The sequence below is a fragment of the Mus pahari genome, chromosome 13, assembly GCF_900095145.1.
Source record: "Mus pahari chromosome 13, PAHARI_EIJ_v1.1, whole genome shotgun sequence".
Lineage (NCBI taxonomy): Eukaryota > Metazoa > Chordata > Mammalia > Rodentia > Muridae > Mus > Mus pahari.
In genome coordinates, this window is record NC_034602.1 from 90,300,950 (window position 1) to 90,324,335 (window position 23,386).

The following is a 23,386-nucleotide window of genomic DNA, read 5'->3' on the forward strand; positions in this document are numbered from 1 at the left end:
AGAGAGAACAAGCTAGACACAGGTGAAGACAGAATTGGCCAGAGAATGAGAAGGAGCCAGAAGATTAGAACAGATTGCCAGAGTTAGTGTAAGGCCAAGCAGAGCAATTCAGGAGAGGCCAAGAGAGAAGCCAGATTGAACTATGAACTAATCAACTTAGAGAGGAGTTTGAGCCAGAACTGCGAGCTAACCCAGAGTTCAGAGAGAAGTAGGGAGCTGATTCAGCAGGAAGTCTCACAGGCTGAAAACGTTCTAGGCTTAGATGACATTGTACAGAGGATAAGAGGCCTCCAGGGCGAGGCCTAGGTGAGCAGACAGAGGCATGGAGACAGCAATTGCATCAGGAGAATAAAAGTTACTTTTACAGACAACTCTGTGGAGTAGACTCTCTTCTCCCACCTTTGACTGGGTCCTGGGGATGAACTCAGATCGGTAGACCTGCATGCCAAGTTTCCTTTACCTGGTGAGCCATTTGCCTGGCTCCTGTGGACCTATCTTTCTCTCAGCTCACAGAAATAAGCGAAATACCCAAGTTTTTTAAATTAGATTTTGGAGAGACGACTGTGTGTTCTAGAATATGGAACTTTGAATGTGCGAGAGACTACATGTATTTCAGAGAACCTTTTAACTGGTCAGCCTGTGCTGTGAAGGCACAGCTCAGCACAGCACACACAGCCCAGCGCAGCACACACAATGCACACAACACAGCATGGCCCAGTACAGCACACAGAGGACAGCACAGCACAGCACAGCACAGCAGTGAGTAAGTTACTCTCCACCTACATACATTTACTAAGAGTGTTGATTTCAGAAAGTAAGCAGGTTTATTGTGAAATTTAAACTACTACATATATTGGTATTTCTGCTCAGTTAAATTTTACATAGGTTCATCACAATCCTATCAAATATTTAATGAGTGCCAAAGATCAGGAACTATTTTTAGAGGGTTCTATGTTTAAATTTTGAAGACTGGCTATCATGCATTAAAAAAGCCAATCAAGGGGCTGGAGAGATGGCTCAGTGGTTAAGAGCACTAGCTGCTCTTCCAGAGGTCCTGAGTTCAATTCCCAGCAACCACATGTTGGCTCAAAACCATCTGTGATGGGATCTGATGCTCTCTTCTGGTGTGACTGAGGATAGCTACATACATGTACTCATATACATAAAACTCTTTTTTAAAAAGCCAATCAATTCTTGACATTCAAGTGTTTGCTATATAATCCAGGCTATCCCTGAACATGCTGTGTAGTTGAGACTGACCGTGAATTTGTCATCCCCCTGCCTCTATCTCCCATTGCTGGAACTGTAGATATTGCTGCTATGTTCCACTCATAATAAGATGCTCTTAATTACAGAGTAAGTTTTTATCTTTTTTCTTTTTTTTATTAAGATGTATTTATTATTTCATATATGTGGGTACACTGTTGCTATCTTCAGATACACCAGAAGAGGGCATCAGAAGTCCATTATAGATGATTGTGAGCCACAATGTGGTTGCTGGGAACTGAACTCAGGACCTTTAGAAGAGCAGCCAGTGTTCTTAACCACTGAGCCATCTCTCCAGTCCTGAGTAAGTTTTTCTGTAAGAAAGTTTGAGCCTTACTACATAAGGATCAAAATGCTAGAAAAATGTAGGAAAAATGTAACAAAACTTACTCCTAGACCTGAATGAAACAATGTAACGTCTCTGTCTGAGGTTTGCAGGGCTCTGAAATACAAGCACTCACACCCCATGCTTTCACTACATGCCCAGCAAGTGTGGAGAACGAGTGTGCTGACCTCCACCTACACACAAAAGACACGCCCAGGAGCCAGCATCCAAGGAGGCATCTGCCTCAAATGAAAGAATGTAACCCACATCTCACCTGACTCAATGTTAAACAGTGGTTTCAACTGTTGGTCTATCCGACTAAAAACTGGGGAAACCCTTCTGCAGGCTAGCCATGGACAGAAGGACCTTAAGGGAAAATGACAATCACGTCCGGGCAGTGACAGCCACAAGGAGCAGCCGTAGGGGCACAGACCCCTTCCTTCTCCAGTCCTAGGAGCTCAGCATCAGAACAGAGCTGGTAAGAACTCACCTTTGCCTGCTGGCTGAGGTACTGCAAATCCGGGCAAGAGGAAGGGGGCCCCTGTGGTGACACCGGCCGGTTTCAGCTCGCTGACCCCATACGTGGTCAGAGACGTCACCAGACTCACCAGATCCTTCAAGGCATCTCTGCACTCTGCCTCTTTCCCTTGTTCCAATCTAGAAGAAGTTAGAGTCAGAGTTTTTTCTCTTTTGCTTGTATTCTTAAATTTGACACAGGATTTCTTGTCAATTTCAGATTCATCAATTAAATGTATAAAGTATCTTACATTTTTTTTCTCATATAAATATACACTTTTATAAAAACCTTTAAAGATTGTAATATTCTACCTGATGATGTAATTTGAAGATACCCAGGTCAATAAGCACAGCATTGAAGTTCTGTCACCAAGCGGTAAACCATTTATCTTTGGTACAAAGGCGGTTTGCTTGCTTTTTTAAATATACTTTTTCAGCAGACAATGTTTGAAATAAAAATTATGGGACGTTCTAAGAGCTGTGTGCCACATGTGATTGTGGAGGGGACACTGCCGCTTGAAGCTCTGAGAACCCAAAGCGAGCTCCTGAGCTAAGCTGACTTCCTCAGAGTCTGAGGTCATGAGACGCCTGTCATGAGCAGCCCACCTGAGGTTGTGAGAGGTCCTCTGAGGTCATGTGAGCAGCCAGTCTGAGGTCATGAGAGGGCCTCTGAGGACATGAAAGGCCCCACCAAAGTCATGTGAGCAGCCAGAGGTTATGAGTGGCCCTCTGAGGTCATGAGAGGCCTGCCTGAGGTCACAAGAGGCCCTCTGAGGTCATGAGGGGCCTGCCTGAGGTCATGAGAGGGGCCTGGTTGAGGTCACAAGAGGCCCTCGGAGGTCATGAGAGCAGGCAGCCTGAAGTCACAAGAGGCCCTCTGAGGTCATAAATTCCATGAGGAAGTGACTTTTACTATGGCTTTACTGACAACACAAAATGCTTGAAAGAGTCTCATTATCTTAAAGGATAAGCTTCACCAGGGCTTTTCTTACCATAGATTAGTAATTCTCATCCATATAAACTTGGGAAATGCAAAAAACTAGGAATGTATAAAAGATCGGGTCAGCGCTACGACTCAGATGCTGAGTTTATGATGAGTTCTCCGTGCCAGTGTGCTTGCCAAGTACTGTTTGGGATCTTCATGGGATCTGTGTGTGTGGCCATGTCCGCCCCACCTCTCACCTCCAAGTCCGTCTACCCCGCCAATCCCTGCTTCCTCCCAGACCCTTTCCCACACGCAGGGTCTCTTTAGCAACGCTCGTACATGCTTGAAGACAAGCCCGGGGAGCGTGTATCTGTGGGTTCTCAAACCGTTTTCAACTACAGTCTGTCTCTACATTGCTCGCTTCCCTACCATATTCACAAAGGTAAATCCTCCTGTCTCCTTCCCATACAACAGTCTTAAATACGTGCTCCGTGCCTACAGAAGCTTTCCTCCAGAAACATGCTTCTGATAGCACTCAGGACCAGCCAAGGCGCTGGCAGCTCAGATGCAAGTGGACTTCCAATCCAGAGTCCTATCCTCTCACCAGAGATGAAAGATTGGGTCTACATCCTAAAGGAATGCACCAATTACTATCCCGCGGTGATGCTCACACACCTTCTCTCACAGATGGGGACATATGTGCAGAAACACTGATGTTAGCCAAAAGCAAATGCAATACACTTGTTTGATAAACTGTTATTGCAGGAAGTAAGTTTACAAATTAGTGCCATCTTGTCTGCTCTCAGGTCTACGTCTAGACGCAGTCAGTACTGTGCTCTGCATTTGACTGGCTTACTCAAAACTCACCTCCTGCCCTCTGATGGAAGCTAAAAATGAAGGGGGTGCGAAGCCAACAAGAACGCACCAAGTAAGTGTTTACTGATTTCTCCTGAGTATCCCATGGTTTCCATCGAAACTTAAAATGGACCCTTAAGTTGCGGGGTTTACCTGAGCAAGAGGTCACAAAGAAAGCTATATCCTTGCCATATCCGAAAATCATCCAGCAGTGTTTGTGAGACATCACTGGAGTCTTTGAGGAAACAAGAAAGTCCCGCAAACATTTCAACAATTTCGAGGGGAGACAGGTCATCTGATTGCTGCATATTCTGAACACACGTAGACAAACATTCTTTTTCTGTAAGAATGAAAAATTAAGAAAGTATTATTTATGGCCATTGCTTAAGAAAAAAGGTGCTTAAGGAAGCATCAAGTTTTAATGTATGTGTAACACGGTATTCTAAGGGCAAAGTTTCAGATTCCTGGGCAGGTTCTCTAAGCCATAACAAAGGTTGAGCGTGTTGAGAACAAATTGACTTTTATCAAAGATCTTTCATCACACTTTGATGTCATTATTAAACCAAATCTAAATCACTGATCACTGCCAAATCATTTTTGATCTCCTTACTGATGCATTAGGTTTCCCACGTGTAGAAGAAAACAAGAAGTTGAATTAGTTAATTCAAAAATTTCAGGACACGTTAGCATGTATATGTATCCATGCAAAATAAGTAAACCATTTGAGAAGTTAGAGCAATTATCGCTCACATAAGCATCTCAAAGGACAGGCGATATATGTATATACTAGGCAGGTAATTCTCTTTAATACTGATTTTCTTAAGTCCATCTATTTTAACTGTTTTGTACCAAAAAGAATACCTGAGTATTTATATCTTCAGAAACACTGGCAATAACTGAAGGGTTCTCACCGTCCCCAGCATGGCAAACACGGCTCGGGCAGGCCTGGCCCTTCCCCCATTACCTCTGCCTTGTTAAAGCCACTAGATTACATTCCTGAAGCTAGGTCTCAAAGGCTATTCCTTACTGACTAGTCCCTCTTCCTGAGGCTTGCTACCAAAGTCCAGCTATCAAAGTAGTGAAGCCCAGCAATCAAAAGCTTCCTTTGGCTTACCTAATTAACCTGCCCAATCAAAATTAAACACTCATCCTAACACAGAGTCTCTTTTTCCCTTTATAAACCGACATTTATTTGCCTATGGGCCACATCTGTCTCCTCTCTAGAAGCAGAGGGAAAATATCCCTTCCCTTCTCCGTCTCTCACCCCCTGCCCTCTGTCCCTCTGGGACAAATAAATCTCCTTAGTGCTGAAAACTTGATCTTGGAGTGTCCTGCACCACTCCTGGTCCTTTCAATTATAGCACTTGAAAATACTTGCTTCTTTTTGGTAGAAGAACAATTGGTCAATGATAATCTACACCGAATTAAAATTGAGCACTCACACAATGAAGAAGTAATTTTTAACTTGCTCATATCCGTTATATGAAACCTAAGAAAATGTCTTGCATTGGAAAGACCCAACAAACAAAACAATTTTCTTCCTCCTGGCAAATCTCTGTATGTATGAATCTGGAATACGGAATCCTGGGGACTGGACACACCCTCTCAAGCTAGTCAGAAGGTGCATGATTGAGCTGCTCTAAGCCTTTGTCTTCCGGTCAGTCTGGGGAAGGGTCTCTAAGTCATCCGGATTGGACAGAAACTCACTTTATGGCAGTGATGAGCCTTGAATTCTCCATTTCCCTGCCTCAGTCAAACCAGACCTGTCAAATTTTATGTGTAATTAACTAACTGAAAGGCCAATCTTTGGGCAGCCTAGAGATGACAAGAGAAAGAAGGAAGACAGTGTGGTCCTCACCGTGAATATACTTCACCACGTTCACGCTCAGCCCGTGGCGGGAGATGGTCATGAGGACCTCCCCCGCACTCTTCCTCCACGGCAGGTTATAGGGAGGGCACCAAGAGGTTATTGCACTGAATAAAAGCTGTAGGTCGTCCTTCTGTGCCAGCTCCTCCGCCGGAGAAACGAAACTGCAGAGTTTTACTAAGATCTAAATGTAAAGGAAAGGAGAGAGTGCAACACAGAACCATGACGGCAGGCAGGACAGAACTGAGATCAAACATCACTCAGCATCAGAGAAGGTGCTGGGCAGTCGGGACATCAGGATCACTGCTCTTAGCAATGTTACAGAGACATCTACAAAGTTACAAAGGGTTTAGGTATTAAAGAGGCTTTCCTTAGAAAATATTCACTTTCCAGTCTTCCTTATAGCTTTGAATGATTCATTTTGAATCAGGATAAACAGCAATACTATATTTCATGGTTAGTTCATTAGTGTTCTCCCTCCTTCTCCTCCTCCTCCTTCCCCTTCCCTCCGTCTCTCCCTCCCTCCCTCTCCCCCTCCCCCACTCTGTTTTTTGAGACAACATACTCCATATAGCTCTAGCTGTCCTGAAATTCAGTATGTAGACCAGGTTAACCTGGAACTCACAGAGATGCCCCTGCCCCCTGCCCCCTGCCCCCTGCCCCTGCCCCATTGGATTTAAAGTTGTACACCACCACACTGGAAGTTCTAACCTTCTAATTTAGTTCTTTATTTGCACTGGTAAAATATAGTTTTCTACCTTAAAAGACATAACTGACAAAATAGACAGCCGAAGTAAAGTGAGTATTAAGTTGTTTCCAGTTTATGTACATGGAGGAGATGTTGGATAGTGTAAAATTACATATAATTGACAGAAACTTCCTGAAGTCTTGCTTTCAACTGAAGACTCTAGACCAGAGGTTCTCAACCTGTGGGTTGTAACCCTGTTGGGGGGTTCACAGGGGTCACCTAAGACCATTGGAAAACACAGATATTCACATTACAATTTGTAACAGTGGCAAAATTAGAGTAATGAAGTAGCATCAACAACAACAAAACTTAATGGATGGGGTCACCACAATTCGGGGAACTGCATCAAAGGGTTGCAGCATTAGGAAGGTTGAGAACCACCATTTTAGACCATCAGCTCCAGAAATGAAGACCTAGCCGTGATACCCCAGCCCACTCTAGCTCCGTGCTTTGCTGCACCAGGGTCTGTTCCACAAAAGAAGTCCACACGGATTTTGCCCTCAATGGCACCTTTTCTTGTGATCCAAGTTTAATGTCAGGAATAGTTAACTTCTCTTCTCTGTGCTAAACTCCCTCCTCTAAATATATTTTTTTGAGATTTAAAATACTACAAAATCATTCCATCAGCTTAAAGACATTCTACATGGACATGTGTGTGTCTTGAGGCCAGCAAGGATGTCGCTAGATAAACTAGAGAAAGGAAATAAGTGGTGTAGCATGCCTGCAAAGCTACATTCTCCTAGTCTTCTTGGAAGGCAAAACTTTCTTAAATAGTACAGGCTTCCTGGCTCATACTGCCACCCCACAGGAAGAGAGAAGGACTGAGGAGTGAGCGGGCGAAAGGCTCTCATGGGTAGCAGACACAGGCACCTTCTCTACAAAGGTCTGGAGGAACATCTGCTGATGTGTGCATGCATCCTTTGCCCAAGCAAACACAACACAGAGAGGCTGCACACGGAGGAGGTGTCAGCTCTGTTTCTGCTTGTGGTACTGCCTATGTGATTAGGACAGACGTCATCCCTCTAATTCACAACAGAAAACAAACCAAAATAGTAAAAAACGAGAAAATAAAATCCATGCCAAATCCCCGTTCTCAAAGTCTACTACATTTAATGGTTCCTTCACTGCTGAGCCCTAAGATAATTGGCTCCCAACTTTATGGTCAAAATGACTTTTGCAAATCATTTAGCCTGATCCTTTCTGGTGGGCCGGAAGTGCAGTCGAATGCTTCTGCCTCTCCTCCCCCACAGTACTTCTAATTGTAGGGAAGCAAGTGTGGAGGAGGAAGGACTGTCCGCATTGGCCAGACAGGGAATGCCTGCATGAAGCAGCAACCATCTGTCCTATAACACAAACACGGAGATTCCATCTAGCTTGAAACATTTAATAAGCTGTCTCAATCAGTGTCCTGAGCAAAGTGATAGATAGGGTGTGGAGCCTGGGATGGCAGGAAAGAAAGGGGCTGGAACAGTGAAGGAGCCCTGGGTGGGGAGACGATGGGGTCCACGCCACGGGTGGGAGGGGGCGGGTTTCTCACCACAGGTGGGAGGGGCGGGGTCCATGCCACGGAGGGAGGGGGCGGGGTCTTCATCACAGGTGGGAGGGGACAGGGTCTACAGCACGGGTGGGAAGGGGCGGGTTCCACGCCATGGGTACCTGCTGTGGGTCATACACATGACAATCTTGGGGGGGGGGGGTGGAGTCTGGCTGAAGCTTCCCTTTGCACCTTAGCACTCATCAACTGCAACATGTTAACATGAACCCAGAGCTAATTTATTATTTTTATTTATTTATTTATTTATTTTTGAGACAGGGTTTCTCTGTGTAGCCCTGGCTGTCCTGGAACTCACACTGTAGACCAGGCTGGCCTCAAACTCAGAAACCTGCCTCCCTCTGCCTCCCAAGTGCTGGGATTAAAGGCATGTGCCGCCACTGCCTGGCTAAACCATGAGCTAATTTAAAGTCACCACCCATTGCTTTCCAACACCGGGCATTAATTAAGTTCCTAAATAAAAAGTGAATTATGCTTATGTGGATGCTAGAATTAGAAAATCAGCTTCCATGGTGGCTTAGCTAAATTTTCTTAAGACGAGCTTCATTGAAATGAGGCCACTACACCCATCAGCAACATCTTATATCTTTTAATTCCAGTGATGCATTCCTTCACTTAATCCGACATCTGCCAACTGCCAATACAACCATTTTGGAGGAGTATAAAGGCTCTGAAGGTAAACAGCTTCCCAAGTTACAGGAGACAGTGTTAAATGTTAGATCGAGCGCATGCGCTGCTGAACCGAGTGTTCAGAAGATATTTTGCTTGTTTGTTTTGAGCCAGCTTTCATCTTGCATGAGACGGCTTTGAACCCCATTGGTACAGAGTCTGATCCTGAAGATCTGACACTCTGCCTTCTAGGATTACAGGTTTGTACCACCATGCAGCGCAGGGTAGGGGGAACTGAGCCCAGGACTTCCTGCGTGCTAGCCAATCAATCACTGAGCTACATCTCCAGGTCTCCCATATATTTACGGAGTTGGTGTTTGGTTTGGTGATCGAAGTGTATCCCCGGTGACCACTTGCGGCAATAGGAGCAAGCTGCTCTTAAAGTCTAGCCTGTGCTAAGTAGAGAACTGCAGCTCAAAAGTCAAAAGCCTTCCTTTCAGGGTAGGTCGCTCTGTAGGTGGGAAAGCCAGACCCTCGGGCACATAGCTTCAGGAACCTTCACACACAGGTGTGCTAATGGTTTACCACTTGTTGAGGGCTTTAAAAACTTCAAGTTGATCATCTTTAGCACGGGGTGTGATGGCTTGTAGTATTAATTATATGTACTGCTGTGCAATGGAAATGTCGGACTTCCAGTGTTTTTCTTTTTCAATGAATTTATCATTATGTATTTTTGAAATAAAAGTGTTTTGTTTTTCCTTTAATTATATTAGGTCCATGGACACACTATGTTCTCAATGTTTGTAGGTTGCTTGTTTAAAAAAAAAAATTTCCTTTTTCCCACAAAAGAACACTATACAGGGCACCTGTATTACTAGGTCACTTTAGAATGGTCTTTTAAACCTTTGTTTACCCACTGTCTTATAAAAGAACAGTGGTGGTGATAGGAAGGGACTCTCCAAAGTGCAGAGGATGGCAGGAGCCAGTGGGAGGTGGCAGGAGCCAGTATAATTGACAATGTTTTTCTAAGTTCAATATTTACAAGCTTGGAGAATCCTATATATAAATAGAAATTATTACACAGACCTTCTTATCATTATAAGGCATATTTCCCAAATCTCAATATGATAAATGAATGATTTCCCTTAGCAGTTGAATTTTAGAGACATTACTGATGCTTCAAATGTAATTTTAACAGCTGGATCTTTAGCAGGAACAAATACAGTAAGACCTAACATCATCTTCAAACACCCCAGGAAAGGATTTCCATATTCCTTTTGTGTTTACATGGAAATGTAATTATGAGGAAAAGCCATATCATAGTAAACAGAATGAGATTCCATGAGAAGTGGAAGAAGCAACCAAGTATGGGGTGCACTCCTACAACCTTGGCATGTGGGAGCTGAGACAGGGGGCTGTGGGCCTGAGGTAAGCCTGGCCTATGCGGTGAGAACCTGATTAAAACACAGAACAAGGCAAAGCAGACCAGCCGGGCCATGCTCTGGTTCATTTTAAAGACAGCTCCAGAAACAAAGCGTGCAGACAAGCAGTCCCCTTACCTGTACAAAAGCTTTCTGGAGTAGTCCGCGGCGCTCTGCTAGAGGTAGCTCGTTCTGTGCGCCTCCACCTGCCTCAGGCACATGTGGAAGGTCAAAGAACAGATACAGACATTTAACCAGGGTGGAAGGCACTGACATCGTTGTCATGCAGTCCACGGTTTTCTGGAAAACAAACCAACAGAAGTGAGTAGATAGACAGATGGAAACAACTGTGATGGGACAGCTGGGGACAGACAGGAGGATGATCTACCAGTGGCGTCACACGTCTGTACAGCAAGGAACTCACACCTGAGTGACCAGCAGTCAGTTGGTCATTTGGACAGATTTGCTTCAATCACATGTTGAGACTGGTTTGCTGGTCATGCAGTAAGTCATTTATTAAATGTGCTGCTTATTTATTAGGAAGGGGCTTGTTTCAAAGAACACGGACTTCCAGAATGTAAGAAACCCACACTTAATCAGAACAAATGGTGAGCCTACCCCATTTCCTGGGCATCTTCTCTCCCTCTTTCTCACAAATGAATAGAACTGTGCATACATCTCAAAATAAATATGATATCTAAAAACTAAAAATAAAAAGCTGAGCCAGGTGGCAAAGGCTGCAATCCTTGCTACCCAGAAAGCAGACACAGGACACTCCCAAGTCAAAGTTTATCTGACAACAGGTCAGTCTCGTCAACTTACTGAGAGCCTGTCTCAAAAGAAAAATTAGAACAGGGCTAGAGATTAATTTGGGGGTAGAATAGAATTCTTGCCCTGAGTCTAATTCTATTACCAAAAAATAAATGAATCAATCAACTGACTGACTGACCACTATTTGTTGTACTGCCGTGTTTATTTTTATTCTCATCGGGTATTCCTGGGTGGAAGGACATCTGAGAGACAGAGCCATCACCAATACAAATGACACTGGATCATTTTCAAAGATTTGCAAGAGGAAATTATAGACAACCTTTTAGGACTTGTTTCCATATTGCTAAGAAGTATGATGTTATTAACAAAGTCCATGGTGCAGTGTGGCATGAGGTTAGACTATGGTAGGAACTGGTATCTTCCAATTCACTCATTTGCTGTCTCATCAAACCTATTTATTGACAGGACATGGAAAGCTCCAAAGCTGCATGCAAATACTGGGAACCCTCCCTTTAAAGGTCCATACTCTACGAGCATTAGCAGATCCGTAGGTAACTCTGATATAAACGCCCACTGATAGTGGCAGTATATACAACCTAATAAGAATGGGAATGATCAACAATGTCAGGAACAGTTAATTACAAACAACTAAAATAAGTAGGGGGAAAAAAAAAGAAAAAAAAAAAAAAAAAAGGCTGCCTGATGATGCACAGGGATGTCAGTCTGTATGGTGGCATATCTGCAGAACTCAGAGAGTCCAAAATAGCAGACACTTGAGAACCACAATAATAATGACTCCTCCATTCTACAAACAGAAGGTTCACAGGTCCATGATTTATTCCTTGGAGTCAACGCTGTACGGCTGACACTAGTACTGCACAGACCTCGGTTTACAGAGAGAGCAACCGAGTCTCATCATTTATACATCGTTTACACAGCTGGCCTCACACTTTTCCCACGTCCTGCCTCAGCCTCTTCTTTATAAGTGTGTGCATCTCTATGCCAGGCTCTTTTCTTAGTCTATGCATTCAAGGACGTAGCTCATCTACATTAGTGAGTTTCTATAGTGCTAGTGTTATGAGACAACGGTCCACTCACAATGCGAAGACGATTCTAGCGTTTACAGAAAGTATTAACATTCAGAAACAATGAAGTGAAGGCATAACACACAGGGTGATATTCCACTTAAACGTTAACATCTAAACAGCATATGATGATATAGAACTTTAAACCAAATTTTGGTACTGTGGTGTAGAGGCATTTACAGGTATCATTAACAGTAGGTAGATCGGAGGGTTTTCCTAGTTCGGCCATGGTCACTGAAATGGTGGCCCATGCCAGGACTATCTGATGGTTCCTCGGGCGAGAGGCCTCCTCCCCTGGCCTGGGACTCGGGGTGCCTGGGATGCAGGGCTTCCTACGCTGAAATGTAAGTAGTTCAGGTCCTGAAAGCAGGACAAGTTGGCACAGCAGGTTCTCTACTGGGATGCGTGGGTACAGATGAAACGGTACGTTACAGAGAACATGGGCTGTCCCTTCCAAGAAGCCCAAGTGCTATGCTCAGGCTGGGAGAGCTTTAAGACTGTTGCTGCTAAAGGTATTCACTGTCTCTGTGGTGACCAGTCACCTTTATAAGTGCCGTGCTAATGACTGTGGGCTTTCTAAGTCCACAGAGTTTAGGAAACAGGCACCCACATTAGCTTTCCTTCTGTTAGGTGCCCATACTCCAGATTTTAGAAAACTGCAAAAGCCTTCACATCCCAAGGGTGTCGAACGATAAAGGTAAGGTGTGCGAATGGCTCAGTCCTGAACGCGTTCAACACAGACGAGGTCAGAGACTTAAGTCAGGAGAGATAGAGAGCCGCCTCCAGAATAAACCAGGCGAAAACATCCACCAGCCTGAAACTCAACAGGATACTATCAGAAAGGCTGATTAATAACCTGTGTCATTTATTCATTAACTTATGAGATCACGTGACTGAGGCATGTGGGGTGCGGTGGTGACTTCCCTCTGGCCACCTGTGGAATGGTCACTGTCTAGTTGCGTGCTGGGCACCACTACAGTATGTTTATGCACATCACAACACAACAAAGACAGAAACGCTGCCTGAACTACGTAACGCCTCATGAATGAAGACACAGCGGCTCAGGAAGCTGTCCTGAGACACACAGAAGCAGAACCCACGGACCAGAAGAAATCCTGCAGGAGGGCTCAGTGGCCGGACACAGACCCTGCACACTCACCTGACCAGAGGATGCCAGCAGGTTAATTGTTGTTAGGAGCATCCAGCCTCTACTGGCTTCTTCACTCTGATTGATCTCCAGGAACTGGACTATGGCCCGACTCGCAGCCTCTGTAAAATCAAAGAAAAGCCAATAAATAGGGAAATCCCTTATAAACCTGAAACACCCGTAAAAAGTACCAGGGAAAGGGTCGCAAGGGCACATTTTTTTCTCTAAGAAAAATTAAACACAATCTTTTGATGGATATGTTGGTGGACCTATATACTCTTATATCTCTATGATGAAAATGTAGAAAGATACTTTAGGGAAAAGACCATGATGACCCCGTGAGCAGCACTGAAGGAGGAGGTGAGTCCTAAACTTCAGCTGCCAGGGAAGCAGGCAGGCCTAAGGACTGGGGAGGTGAAGACAGCCAGAAAATGGGAACAAGACATTCAAACAAAAAAGGGGCAGAGGACCCAGCTCAACACCACCGAGGAAGGCAAGCAACTATGCTGTCACCATCCGGAGGGGCCCAAGCTCCAAAACACAGCCCTGTCAAGACCACTGGTGTGATTAGTCAATGTGAAATCACGATGGCAGGCAAGCGGAAGGCTCATCTTGACCTGGGTAAGATGGAACAAAGGAAGACATACTGCTTTAAGACTATTAGCCTGAAAGCTGCACACCATGGGGCCAGTGACAATGGCAGTCACAGGATAAGAGTGAGATGCTGCCAAGAGACTCTGGGGTACAGACTAGATGAAGCTAGCCTGGGGAAATAGTGAGGTGCATGGGCCTCACTCACAGAACTGTAGACTTAGAAGAACCCCTGAAAGTCCATTTAGTCAGTTCTGACTTCAGACTTGCCGGGACTGGCAAAATGGCTCAGCAGGTAAAAGTGCTCACTGCTAAGCATGATGACTGGATTCGACCAGACACTGGAGGAAGGAGAGAAACGACTCCCACACGCTGTCTCCCAATCTCTTCCGGTGCACTTTGGACACAGGTATAATGTATCACAATAAATCATTTTAAGAGAGGAATCTTAGAGAGAAATCCCTAGACATCCTTTTAATTTTATCACCAGTTCACCAATTCTAAGATCTGGCATGAATAAAATATGTCAGGTCGCAGGGGCTCCTGAAGAACCAAAGCAGACCAAATGCACTCCTTATAACTGGGAACTGTTATTTTAGACTGTGCGCCTCCAATTTCATCATGCAACATCTTTAGAATCTGACTTGTACTTCTCAAGACTGAGTGAGTCTAGTCTAGCATGCTGGCACACTACCCAACGACACCAGTCAGTGTCCCCAGTATTACCCACAAAGGAGAAAAAAGATTTTTAAAGAACTAAATCAACTTTACAAGCCAGAGCGTTGCCCTTCTCCCGGCGTAAGGGACAAAGGCCACGGACTCACACAGGTTTAGGAAACGGTAAAATGTGCTTTTCGCTGCTATTCCAGACTGTCGGATACTTACACAGGGTGTTAGAGCCAGAACAGCAAAAACGTTTTGATTTTAAACCATTAGTTCTTTGGGCTTATTACATTTATCTGTACAATAATAAGCATTTATACTTGAAAGGAATGAGTAGTTTTTTATTTTTGGTTTTTTTGTTTTGGTTTGTTTTGGTTTGGTTTGGTTTTGGTTTTTTTGAGACAGGGTTTCTCTGTGTAGCCCTGACTGTCCTGGAACTCACTTTGTAGACCAGGCTGGCCTCGAACTCAGAAATCTGCCTGACTCTACCTCCCTGGGATTAAAGGTGTGAGCCACCACCGCCCAGCTGGTTTATTTGTTTGTTTGTTTGTTTGTTTATTATTACCATTAGCATGATTATGGTGTGTGTGTGTGTGTGTGTGCACATGTGTGAACAGTGTGCAAGGCCTTACAAAGCAAGAATACAGACCTTAGAAGACAACTTTGGGAGCTGTCAGTCGGTCACTCTTACCAACCTTTCCGGCTCTGTCTGTCTGTCTGAGCTTTGAGGGAGGCCCTCACACAGCTTCGACTCGCCTCGCTCACTGACCTCTCTGCTTCAACCTCGATGGCCGTGCCTGACAAGGGTGTGCTTTGATATATTCTGTCTGACAGTGAACATTACGAGACTCTTCGTCATTTAAAAGGGCTGGGGGGAAGGGGACAGGCGTTATGGGGTAACAATACTCATGCTCCGTGGGAATGACAAATAAATCAAATAGTGAAAATAAAAAGAACAAAGTCAGTATAATCCTTCATTGTGTCTCTTCAACACGCCTTTGTTGAACAATCCTTTTGGAGCAGGTAGGAAAGACCTAAGTCACACCAGCAGTATGGTACGATTGGTGCCAGGCTTTGAATCACATATCCGAACAAACGAAAAGGTCTAGACACCTTTGTGGCTGGATGATATGGAGAAATCCCAAACTTCCTTGGTAAAATGAGTTATCAGGCTGGAGAGAGCCTGGTGGCTCATACAGGACTTAAGTTCAATTCCCAGCATCCACATGGGAGGACTCACAGCTACCCAGGACTCCAGTTCCTGGGGTTTAGATGCCCTTTGTGGGGTCCCCAAAGCCATCTGCTATCACATGCAAAAACACCCCCCACACACAGGTAACTAAATAATCTTAAGCATCAACAAGAAATATATTACGTCCTCACACATCAAATGCAAACAGAAGAACCTTTCACTTTAACCTGCCGAGTTCAATGTTATTTACAAAGGGATCCCCCACTTTTTATTTAATGAGGAAGCAGGCCGTGTAAGCATAAACTTCATTTATAGCAACTTTTAAGACTTTGGCTGAGGGGGCTGGTGAGATGGCTCAGTGGGTAATAGCACCCGACTGCTCTTCCAAAGGTCCGGAGTTCAAATCCCAGCAACCACATGGTGGCTCACAACCATCCGTAACAAGATCTGATGCCCTCTTCTGGAGTGTCTAAAGACAGCTACAGTGTACTTACATATAATAAATAAATAAATCTTTAAAAAAAAAAAAACCACTTTGGCTGAGGAAAACCAAACCCCTGACTTCTAGCCACAAACATTGTGTCTGTCTTTTAACTTCAGTGACACTTAACAAATCTATGTTGAATGACGACTTAAGGGTTTTAGCATTAGTGAAGACACACATTAACTCAACTCTGAGTTACAGCAAGTAGGATAAGCCTCACGTTTGCAGCTGCATTATCAAGAGAAACAGAAGGAAAAACAATAAAAACAAAAACAAAAACGAACATGGGGACAGTAGAGCTTGAATTAAGTTAACTAGGGAAAGAACGTACACAAAGACACACAGACAAATGAGTTCCAAATGACAAATTTAGAGCAACTGGTGAAATCGACTCCCTCCCTCCCTCCCTCCCTCCCCCTGTGAAGTACCCTGCAGGCACAAGCTGCTCATTCCAACTATGCTTCAGGATGACTCTGTGAGTCAAATTAATAGTATTACTGCACTCATTTTATTAATGGATTAAAAAGAAGCCCTAAACAGCCCTCGCTATTTCACAAAACCAAACAAACAAAATTAAAAGAAAAAGAAAAAAGAGATCTGTAAAGTTATAGATTTCCACAACCTCTGTACTTGCTTCTTTTTATGTGCCACATGTGCACACCTTGGGGACAGAATTACTTGGCGGTGTTGTGGCTCTGAACTCCTTGGAGCACAGCACAGTGCTCTTCAGGTTGGAAAGAACGTCAGGGATCTGTAACTGGGATCCAGGACAAGCCTCTAACCCTGTCGCTGGAGGACTGGGCCATCATCACCAGCATCTCTCTACCCGGCATGGTACCACTGGGGACTGCACTACTGGGTTTAACCAGGGCCTTGGCATGTAGCGATGTCATCCACGACACACTGAAGACGTAACTAACTGTACACAGTGAACTCTTAAGAAATCTAAATAAGCTTTAAGATGTTAAAGCTAAATGAACATATAAAATATGGTAACTATATACCTTACAATCCCGTAACAATCAGACGCCAGCAATGGTAAGAAAATGAGGAGCATCCTGAGATTCTTGCATTATTGCACTGTATTCTTGTATTATTCTTGCTATGTCCTGAGGGGGGTGGGTTATAAATACTTCAAAATTAAATATTTGTATAACTGTTACTGGAATGAAGAATGAAACACACTCTCTATTTAAGACATCTGACATCTGTCATCTCACCCAAAAGATTGTCTTATGTGTATAAGATCTTTGAGAGAGCAAAGAAAACAAATGTGTAGTTAGCACCACGACTTCCCACAGACAGCTCAGCATGAGAGGATACCAACAATGAGGACAGAGAAGCCAGTGAAATAAGTCTGGGGACGTTTCCTAATCTCAGGTGTCATTCGGGACAGAAAATGCAATGACCAGAGTTCACTGAGAAATTTCCCTTCCTGCTACCCATCCAAAGCCATATAAATCATACATCACAAATCTTCGCTCTGACAAAATTAACTAGAATAAGAGTGTGTGCTAAGAGAGGAGTCAGTCCCACCTTGGGTGCAGGAGGGAATGGGGTAAGAGGCTTTAACCGTCCCTTTCATTAGACACTTTTCAGGCACTAATGCAATTGAAGCCGCCTCAGTTTCAAATCTAGCCAGTGAATCACATATTGCATCGCCTCACACAGATGGAATTAAAGACATTCTAATTATCCATGGACTCCTTAAGATGAACATCTCAGATCACGTATGTAACTCTAATTGCTGAAGCCACTGCTCTGGTCTGAGCTGCCATGCCCACTGTGACGCTACACACAGACGGGGCATCTGGGAAGGAGGCAGGCTGGGATCTGGTCCTGAGGGCGAGTCCTTCACGATGGGATGAGTACACACACTAGGAAAGTCCTGAGGGCTGGCTCGCTTGCCCTCTCCCAGCTGAGGCCAGGGAGAGAAGGGAGCCACCCGTAAAGCAGAAGAACCCCCAGTACACAAGAACAAGCGGAAACCCAATGCAGAAAGTGCACACCTTCCTCCTCCCCTCCTGCTGGCTTTCAAACTCCCAAGGCAGATACGTCTTCTAAGCAGAGTCTGAACAATTCTCTGGGAAACCTTTCTTCCACTAAGAGAAACGTCACCAATGATAGGCTCAGCAAGACAGCCTTACTGTGATCTCACAGTACCAGGTTACCAGCCACAGCCAGGACTTTTTGTCAAAAGAAAGATTGACCCAGTCCTTGCTACAAGATTGTCCCAGATGACAGCCTCCCTGGGCTCCTTCAGAATGACCTCGATGGCCTAACCCCTGATTTAGGGTTCCCGTGGCCGATATGAAACACACAACCACAGGCAACTTACAGAGGGAAAACGTTCATTTCTTCTTCGGCTCCTAGGCAAGAATCCATCACGCAGGGGAAGTCGGAGGAACTCAAGGCAGTGGACAGAAACAAAAGCCCGGGAGGAATGTCCTTTACTGGCTTGCTCAGCCTGCTTTCCTATACTATCCAAGACCACGGGGTCCAGGGGTGGCATTGCCTTTAGAGAGCAGCCTGTCCTTCACTCGGTGACCGGAGCCCTCCCACATCTATCATTAATCAAGAAAGCGCCCTGCAGGCCAATTGGGTAAGGACTCTGCTCACAACTGAACTTCCCCCTTCCCAAGTGATTGTAACTTTAGTCAAGCTGGAAAAAACTAAATAAAACAGCCTGTAAGTTGCTTATGGTGTAACAGGAAACACACACACACACACACACACACCCCACACTCATGAAGCTTAGAAACAAAAGAGTACTTCGGAAGAGTGAAAAATGTCTTGATTACAGCAGTCGAGATCATTGCACCAAGGAAGTATGACTTAATCCAGGCTGGCAGTGAGAGAAACTGAGGTAAGGACTATCTTTGAGGGGGGAAGCTCAGTCGGGACAGGAATGCAAACACAGTCATCTATGCGGACAGCGAACAATCATTTAGATCCTAATACCGAAAGGAAGCAAGAATGAAGAGGAGAAGCTGGGTGGGCAGACTGCAGACTGGCCGGGCTCCCTCCACGGAATTGCAGCATCACTTAGAGAGCAGCCACACCCCCAACGCCCACCTCGGTCAGTTCCTGTCAGTACCTGTGGATTTGTTTGAAGCCCTCCGCCGGATCTCCGTCACCATTAGTCGGGAGACTTGAGTTGTGAACTGCAGAAGGTCAGAAAATTTCTCTGTCATTGTATTTGGAGGAGCATTTCCAAAAACCTGTGAACAAGAGGACACATTGCATGAGGTACCAGTCCCTTAAATTATCAAGTTCAAAATGTGACGTAACCTGAAGATCAAGTTACACAGGTGCCGGTACGCTTCCTCTGGACCTGTTCACACCTAAAGATCATGGCTTTTGAGAGATCACATCTGGCCACGTGTCTTTATACATACAAATGTACCGGGCATATGATCAACTAAGTCAGGTGGAAAAGTCTCACTAGCAAACCTCAGAAAACACAACCATTCTCCGAGGAAACCCGAGTGAGACATCACGCGCCGGGAGGTTCTTCGATGGCAAGAAGCAGGGGCTGAAGGACACGGAGTAGAGCAGCTCNCCCCCCCCCCCCAATTTGATATTTCACAAGTTTCTGAGTTTTAACTGCAGTCATCCTTAATACAAGGCTGTCATGAAAATGACAAAGCAATGGATAGGAAACCCGAAAACAAGCTTGCTTTCTTGGAAACTTAGGCCAAATGAACTGTGGAATAAATAATTCTTACAGTAAGCTGCTGTGGGCTCAGCCGAGAGGGACGGAATGAAAGCCAGACAGCCCATCAGAAGACAGAGAGACAGTGCATAGGAATACTGTGAGGCTGTCATAACAGCTCCCATATGTAATATAGTATGCATATTACCAATATCCCAATGTCACTATGAAGAGATTGGACGCAGTTCACACACTTTCCCAAGCTAACACCACACTATGCTTTTGCAGGAGCACCCCCTAAGGAAGACTGGTTGTTTATACACAGACTGTTCCTACAAGTACTACCTAAGGCTGTTAAAGGAACACTGGGGTTGACAGGGACTATACAACTACACACACACACACACACACACACACACACACACATGTATACACACACATATGTATATACACACACATATAAGTATACACACATACACACATATATGTATATATATATATACACACACACACATATATACACACATGTACACACACACAAACACACGAACACAAACACACATACATGAATGGCACAACTATACCCCCAGCTCAGGAAGCTGGGACAGGGAGCCCGGAGGCCAGAGCATTCTGTGCCACGTGGTAAGACACTGCCTCAAAACCAAAAGCAAACCCCAAATAAACCAGCACATGAAGCACCATAGCCACACAGAGGGACCCACATTGTGCCCACAGGACTGGCTCAATTAATGACCAGGAAAAGCTGGTCAGTCCTACGCCTCCTGCCCAGTGTCCCTGAGACAGGTGCGTCATACGTGTATACTGAACGAATGTGGATGTCTCAGGATCTGCCAGACGTGAATGCTCTATGTATGTGGACTTTTCCATACAATAATAAAAGACTTTATTCCACAGAGCCTAGTAACACATGCAGAAAACCTCACAATATCATTTTAACAAAAGGTGTTTCCCTACATCCTTACATACTGCTTCAAATTAGGCTAAACATAACAGAAATGGTGTGTAAAGCCAGGTTGTGGTGGCAATACCTTTGATCCCAGGGCTCAGCAGGCAGAGGCAGGGGGATTTCTGAGTTTGAGGTGACCTGGTCTACAGAGTGAGTTTCAGGACAGCCAGGGCTACACAGAGAAACCCTGCCTTAAACAACAAAACAAAGAGACAAATGAAAAAGCAAGTGTTAGGAAGGACGGAGCATGGAGCTGTGAGGCGACTAGGGGGGTTCTTGGCACATGCTCTCGAGTGCTCTCTCTGTGTGCATCCCTGTCTACCTCTGTCTCTCCATTTGCATCTGTCTGTCTGTCTCTCCCCTCCATCCCTTGCCCCCATCTCTCAATCTCTCTCTGAAACTTTTACTCAAAGATTCCCACCCATCAAGGGAGACAGTCAAGAAGGAGACTCAAGCTGAGCAGTGGTGGTGCACGCCTTTATTCCCAGCACTTGGGAGGCAGAGTCAGGTGGATTTCTGAGTTCCAGGCCAGCCTGGTCTACAAAGTGAGTTCCAGGACAGCCAGGGCTACAGAGAGAAACACTGTCTCAAAAAAACAGAGAGAGAGAGAGAGAGAGAGAGACAGACCCAGATGGCGGATTGCGGGGATGACAAATCTGAGGAACATAAACTACCTGATAACATATTCAATAATAACAATACTTGGAGACAACAAGGATTTACAGTGTTTCTAGCAGTGTTTAAATGCATTAATTAAGGTCTAATTAAACTACAGAGCAGGGCCGGTTACCCTCTTCCCTTCACAGCTAAGGGAGTTAAGGGTCGGCTAAGTTAACCTGTGCCACACACACACAGAGAACAGGACCCCAGATGAGGCCACTCCGATCCTGACAAGCACTCACTCAGTACGGTTTTCCTCAATTAAACTCCGTCTGAGCCCTACCCTGTAACCCTGCACGCACTGTGCCCTTAGAGAGATGTTGTCTGAGCCCTACCCTGTAACCCTGCACGCACTGTGCCTTCAGAGAGATGTAACAGAACTTGACTTGATATTCATAGAGCTATTTTAATGGGTTAGTTTTTAATTTTAACAGAACCATGAATCAAAGCCAGAACCTCGCACATGTGACAGACATGTTATTCCCTAATCCCTGTTAAAACAGTACTTTTTTTTTCTTTTTTTTTTTTTTTTTAAGATTTATTTATTTATTATATGTAAGTACACTGTAGCTGTCTTCAGACACTCCAGAAGAGGGCGTCAGATCTTGTTACGGATGGTTATGAGCCACCATGTGGTTGCTGGGATTTGAACTCTCTCTGGACCTTCAGAAGAGCAGTGGGGTGCTCTTACCCACTGAGCCATCTCACCAGCCCCAAAACAGTACTTTTTAATATCTACCTAAATGTTGAAAATTTTTCCTAGCACTTGAACTAAAATAAATATTTCTGGCATATTCAGAGAAAATAAATTAATGGTGTTATTTAACAATATGCATAAATTGGGACCCCAGTCTATACTTGTTATCGAATGGTATTATTAAAGAAGGAAATATAGGGAATACAAGCAGTTGGAATGTTTACAAAACCTTCTACATATGTACAAGATGTACAATAGTGACCAACGATCCTTAACCAATTGTTATGGATATAAAAATGCAACAAAACACATAATCTGTTTGAATTTGAGATCTTTTTCTTACCTGATTCTAAACATGTGTGGCCCTGTGTAAAGCCAACAGTTTTAAAAGCAAATGTCACTTGTAAGGGATTTGGACAGTCTTCAACTTGGATACTTCTCAAATTAAAGCTGGAAATACTTTCAAAAGCAAGAAGAATTTCTTGAGGATCAAGTTCATGAATATTAATTTCAAAATAAGACTCTGATGATATACTACGATAATTAACAATGACCTTTTATGAAATTTCAGACAATAAAAATCTATTCATTTAGAAAAGTTTCATTCTGAGTATTTCTTTTTCCTGTGAAGCTTTGCTCTTGGACATGTAGGTTAATTATTTTTTAGAATGCCAAGGAAATATTACCCTCTGTTCTCCCTAATCTTGTAGTCTGAGATGGGGGGATAACAGCAGTTGCCCTGCAGGACCATGACTGAGGCCACGGGAGGCACTTCAAGAAGTGTGCATAAAGGCATAAAGCCTGGCCCAGAAAAACTACTCAGCACAAAATATATATACAGTCAGCACATGTCAATACCAACCCATGTCTTGAGAAGTAAAAAGTCACACACTGAAATAACACTCAAGGGCAAACGTTAGAAGCTATCTGTACAGAGGAGCCTGTGTCCAGCCATATCGCAGATTACTCAGCATGAAGCACAAATTAGACAAAGTCACACACACACACACACACACACACACCCTCATTTTCATAAACACTGTATGAACTGGTTGGCCATAACACTATACTAAGTCATTCAATTCACCAAGAATATTTCCTGTTAGCAGAGAATATTTGTGGATAAATGGCCAAACATTACTAAACAAATAACTATCAATTTGTAGATTTTTTAGAAATGGAAATTTGTGCTTGGTAGTGTTCACGCAATGAATATAATTTGGAAACTTTAATCAGTCATAATTGTAGAAATTATATTCAATCCTTACATTACTTGGAAATTCCCTAGGAAGCTAAGTGTACCTCTATGGTAGGACACCTTGCCTAAGCAGAGAGAGAGAGAGAGAGAGAGAGAGAGAGAGAGAGAGAGAGAGAGAGAGAGAGAGAGAGA

The 23,386-nt window shown here is 44.2% G+C and overlaps 1 protein-coding gene across 1 annotated transcript in view; it reads right to left on the minus strand.

Moving 5' to 3' along the window:
• Nucleotides 1–23,386, minus strand: part of Wdfy3 (WD repeat and FYVE domain containing 3) — a 227,846-nt gene that overhangs the window by 112,665 nt on the left and 91,795 nt on the right. The window contains exons 5-10 of the mRNA XM_029545025.1: nt 19,115–19,238; nt 13,100–13,209; nt 10,223–10,384; nt 5,746–5,938; nt 4,041–4,227; nt 2,082–2,248 (exon numbers count right to left, since the gene is read on the minus strand). Of these exons, the coding sequence (XP_029400885.1) occupies nt 2,082–2,248; nt 4,041–4,227; nt 5,746–5,938; nt 10,223–10,384; nt 13,100–13,209; nt 19,115–19,238 (943 nt within the window). The remainder of the gene's footprint in view (nt 1–2,081; nt 2,249–4,040; nt 4,228–5,745; nt 5,939–10,222; nt 10,385–13,099; nt 13,210–19,114; nt 19,239–23,386) is intronic.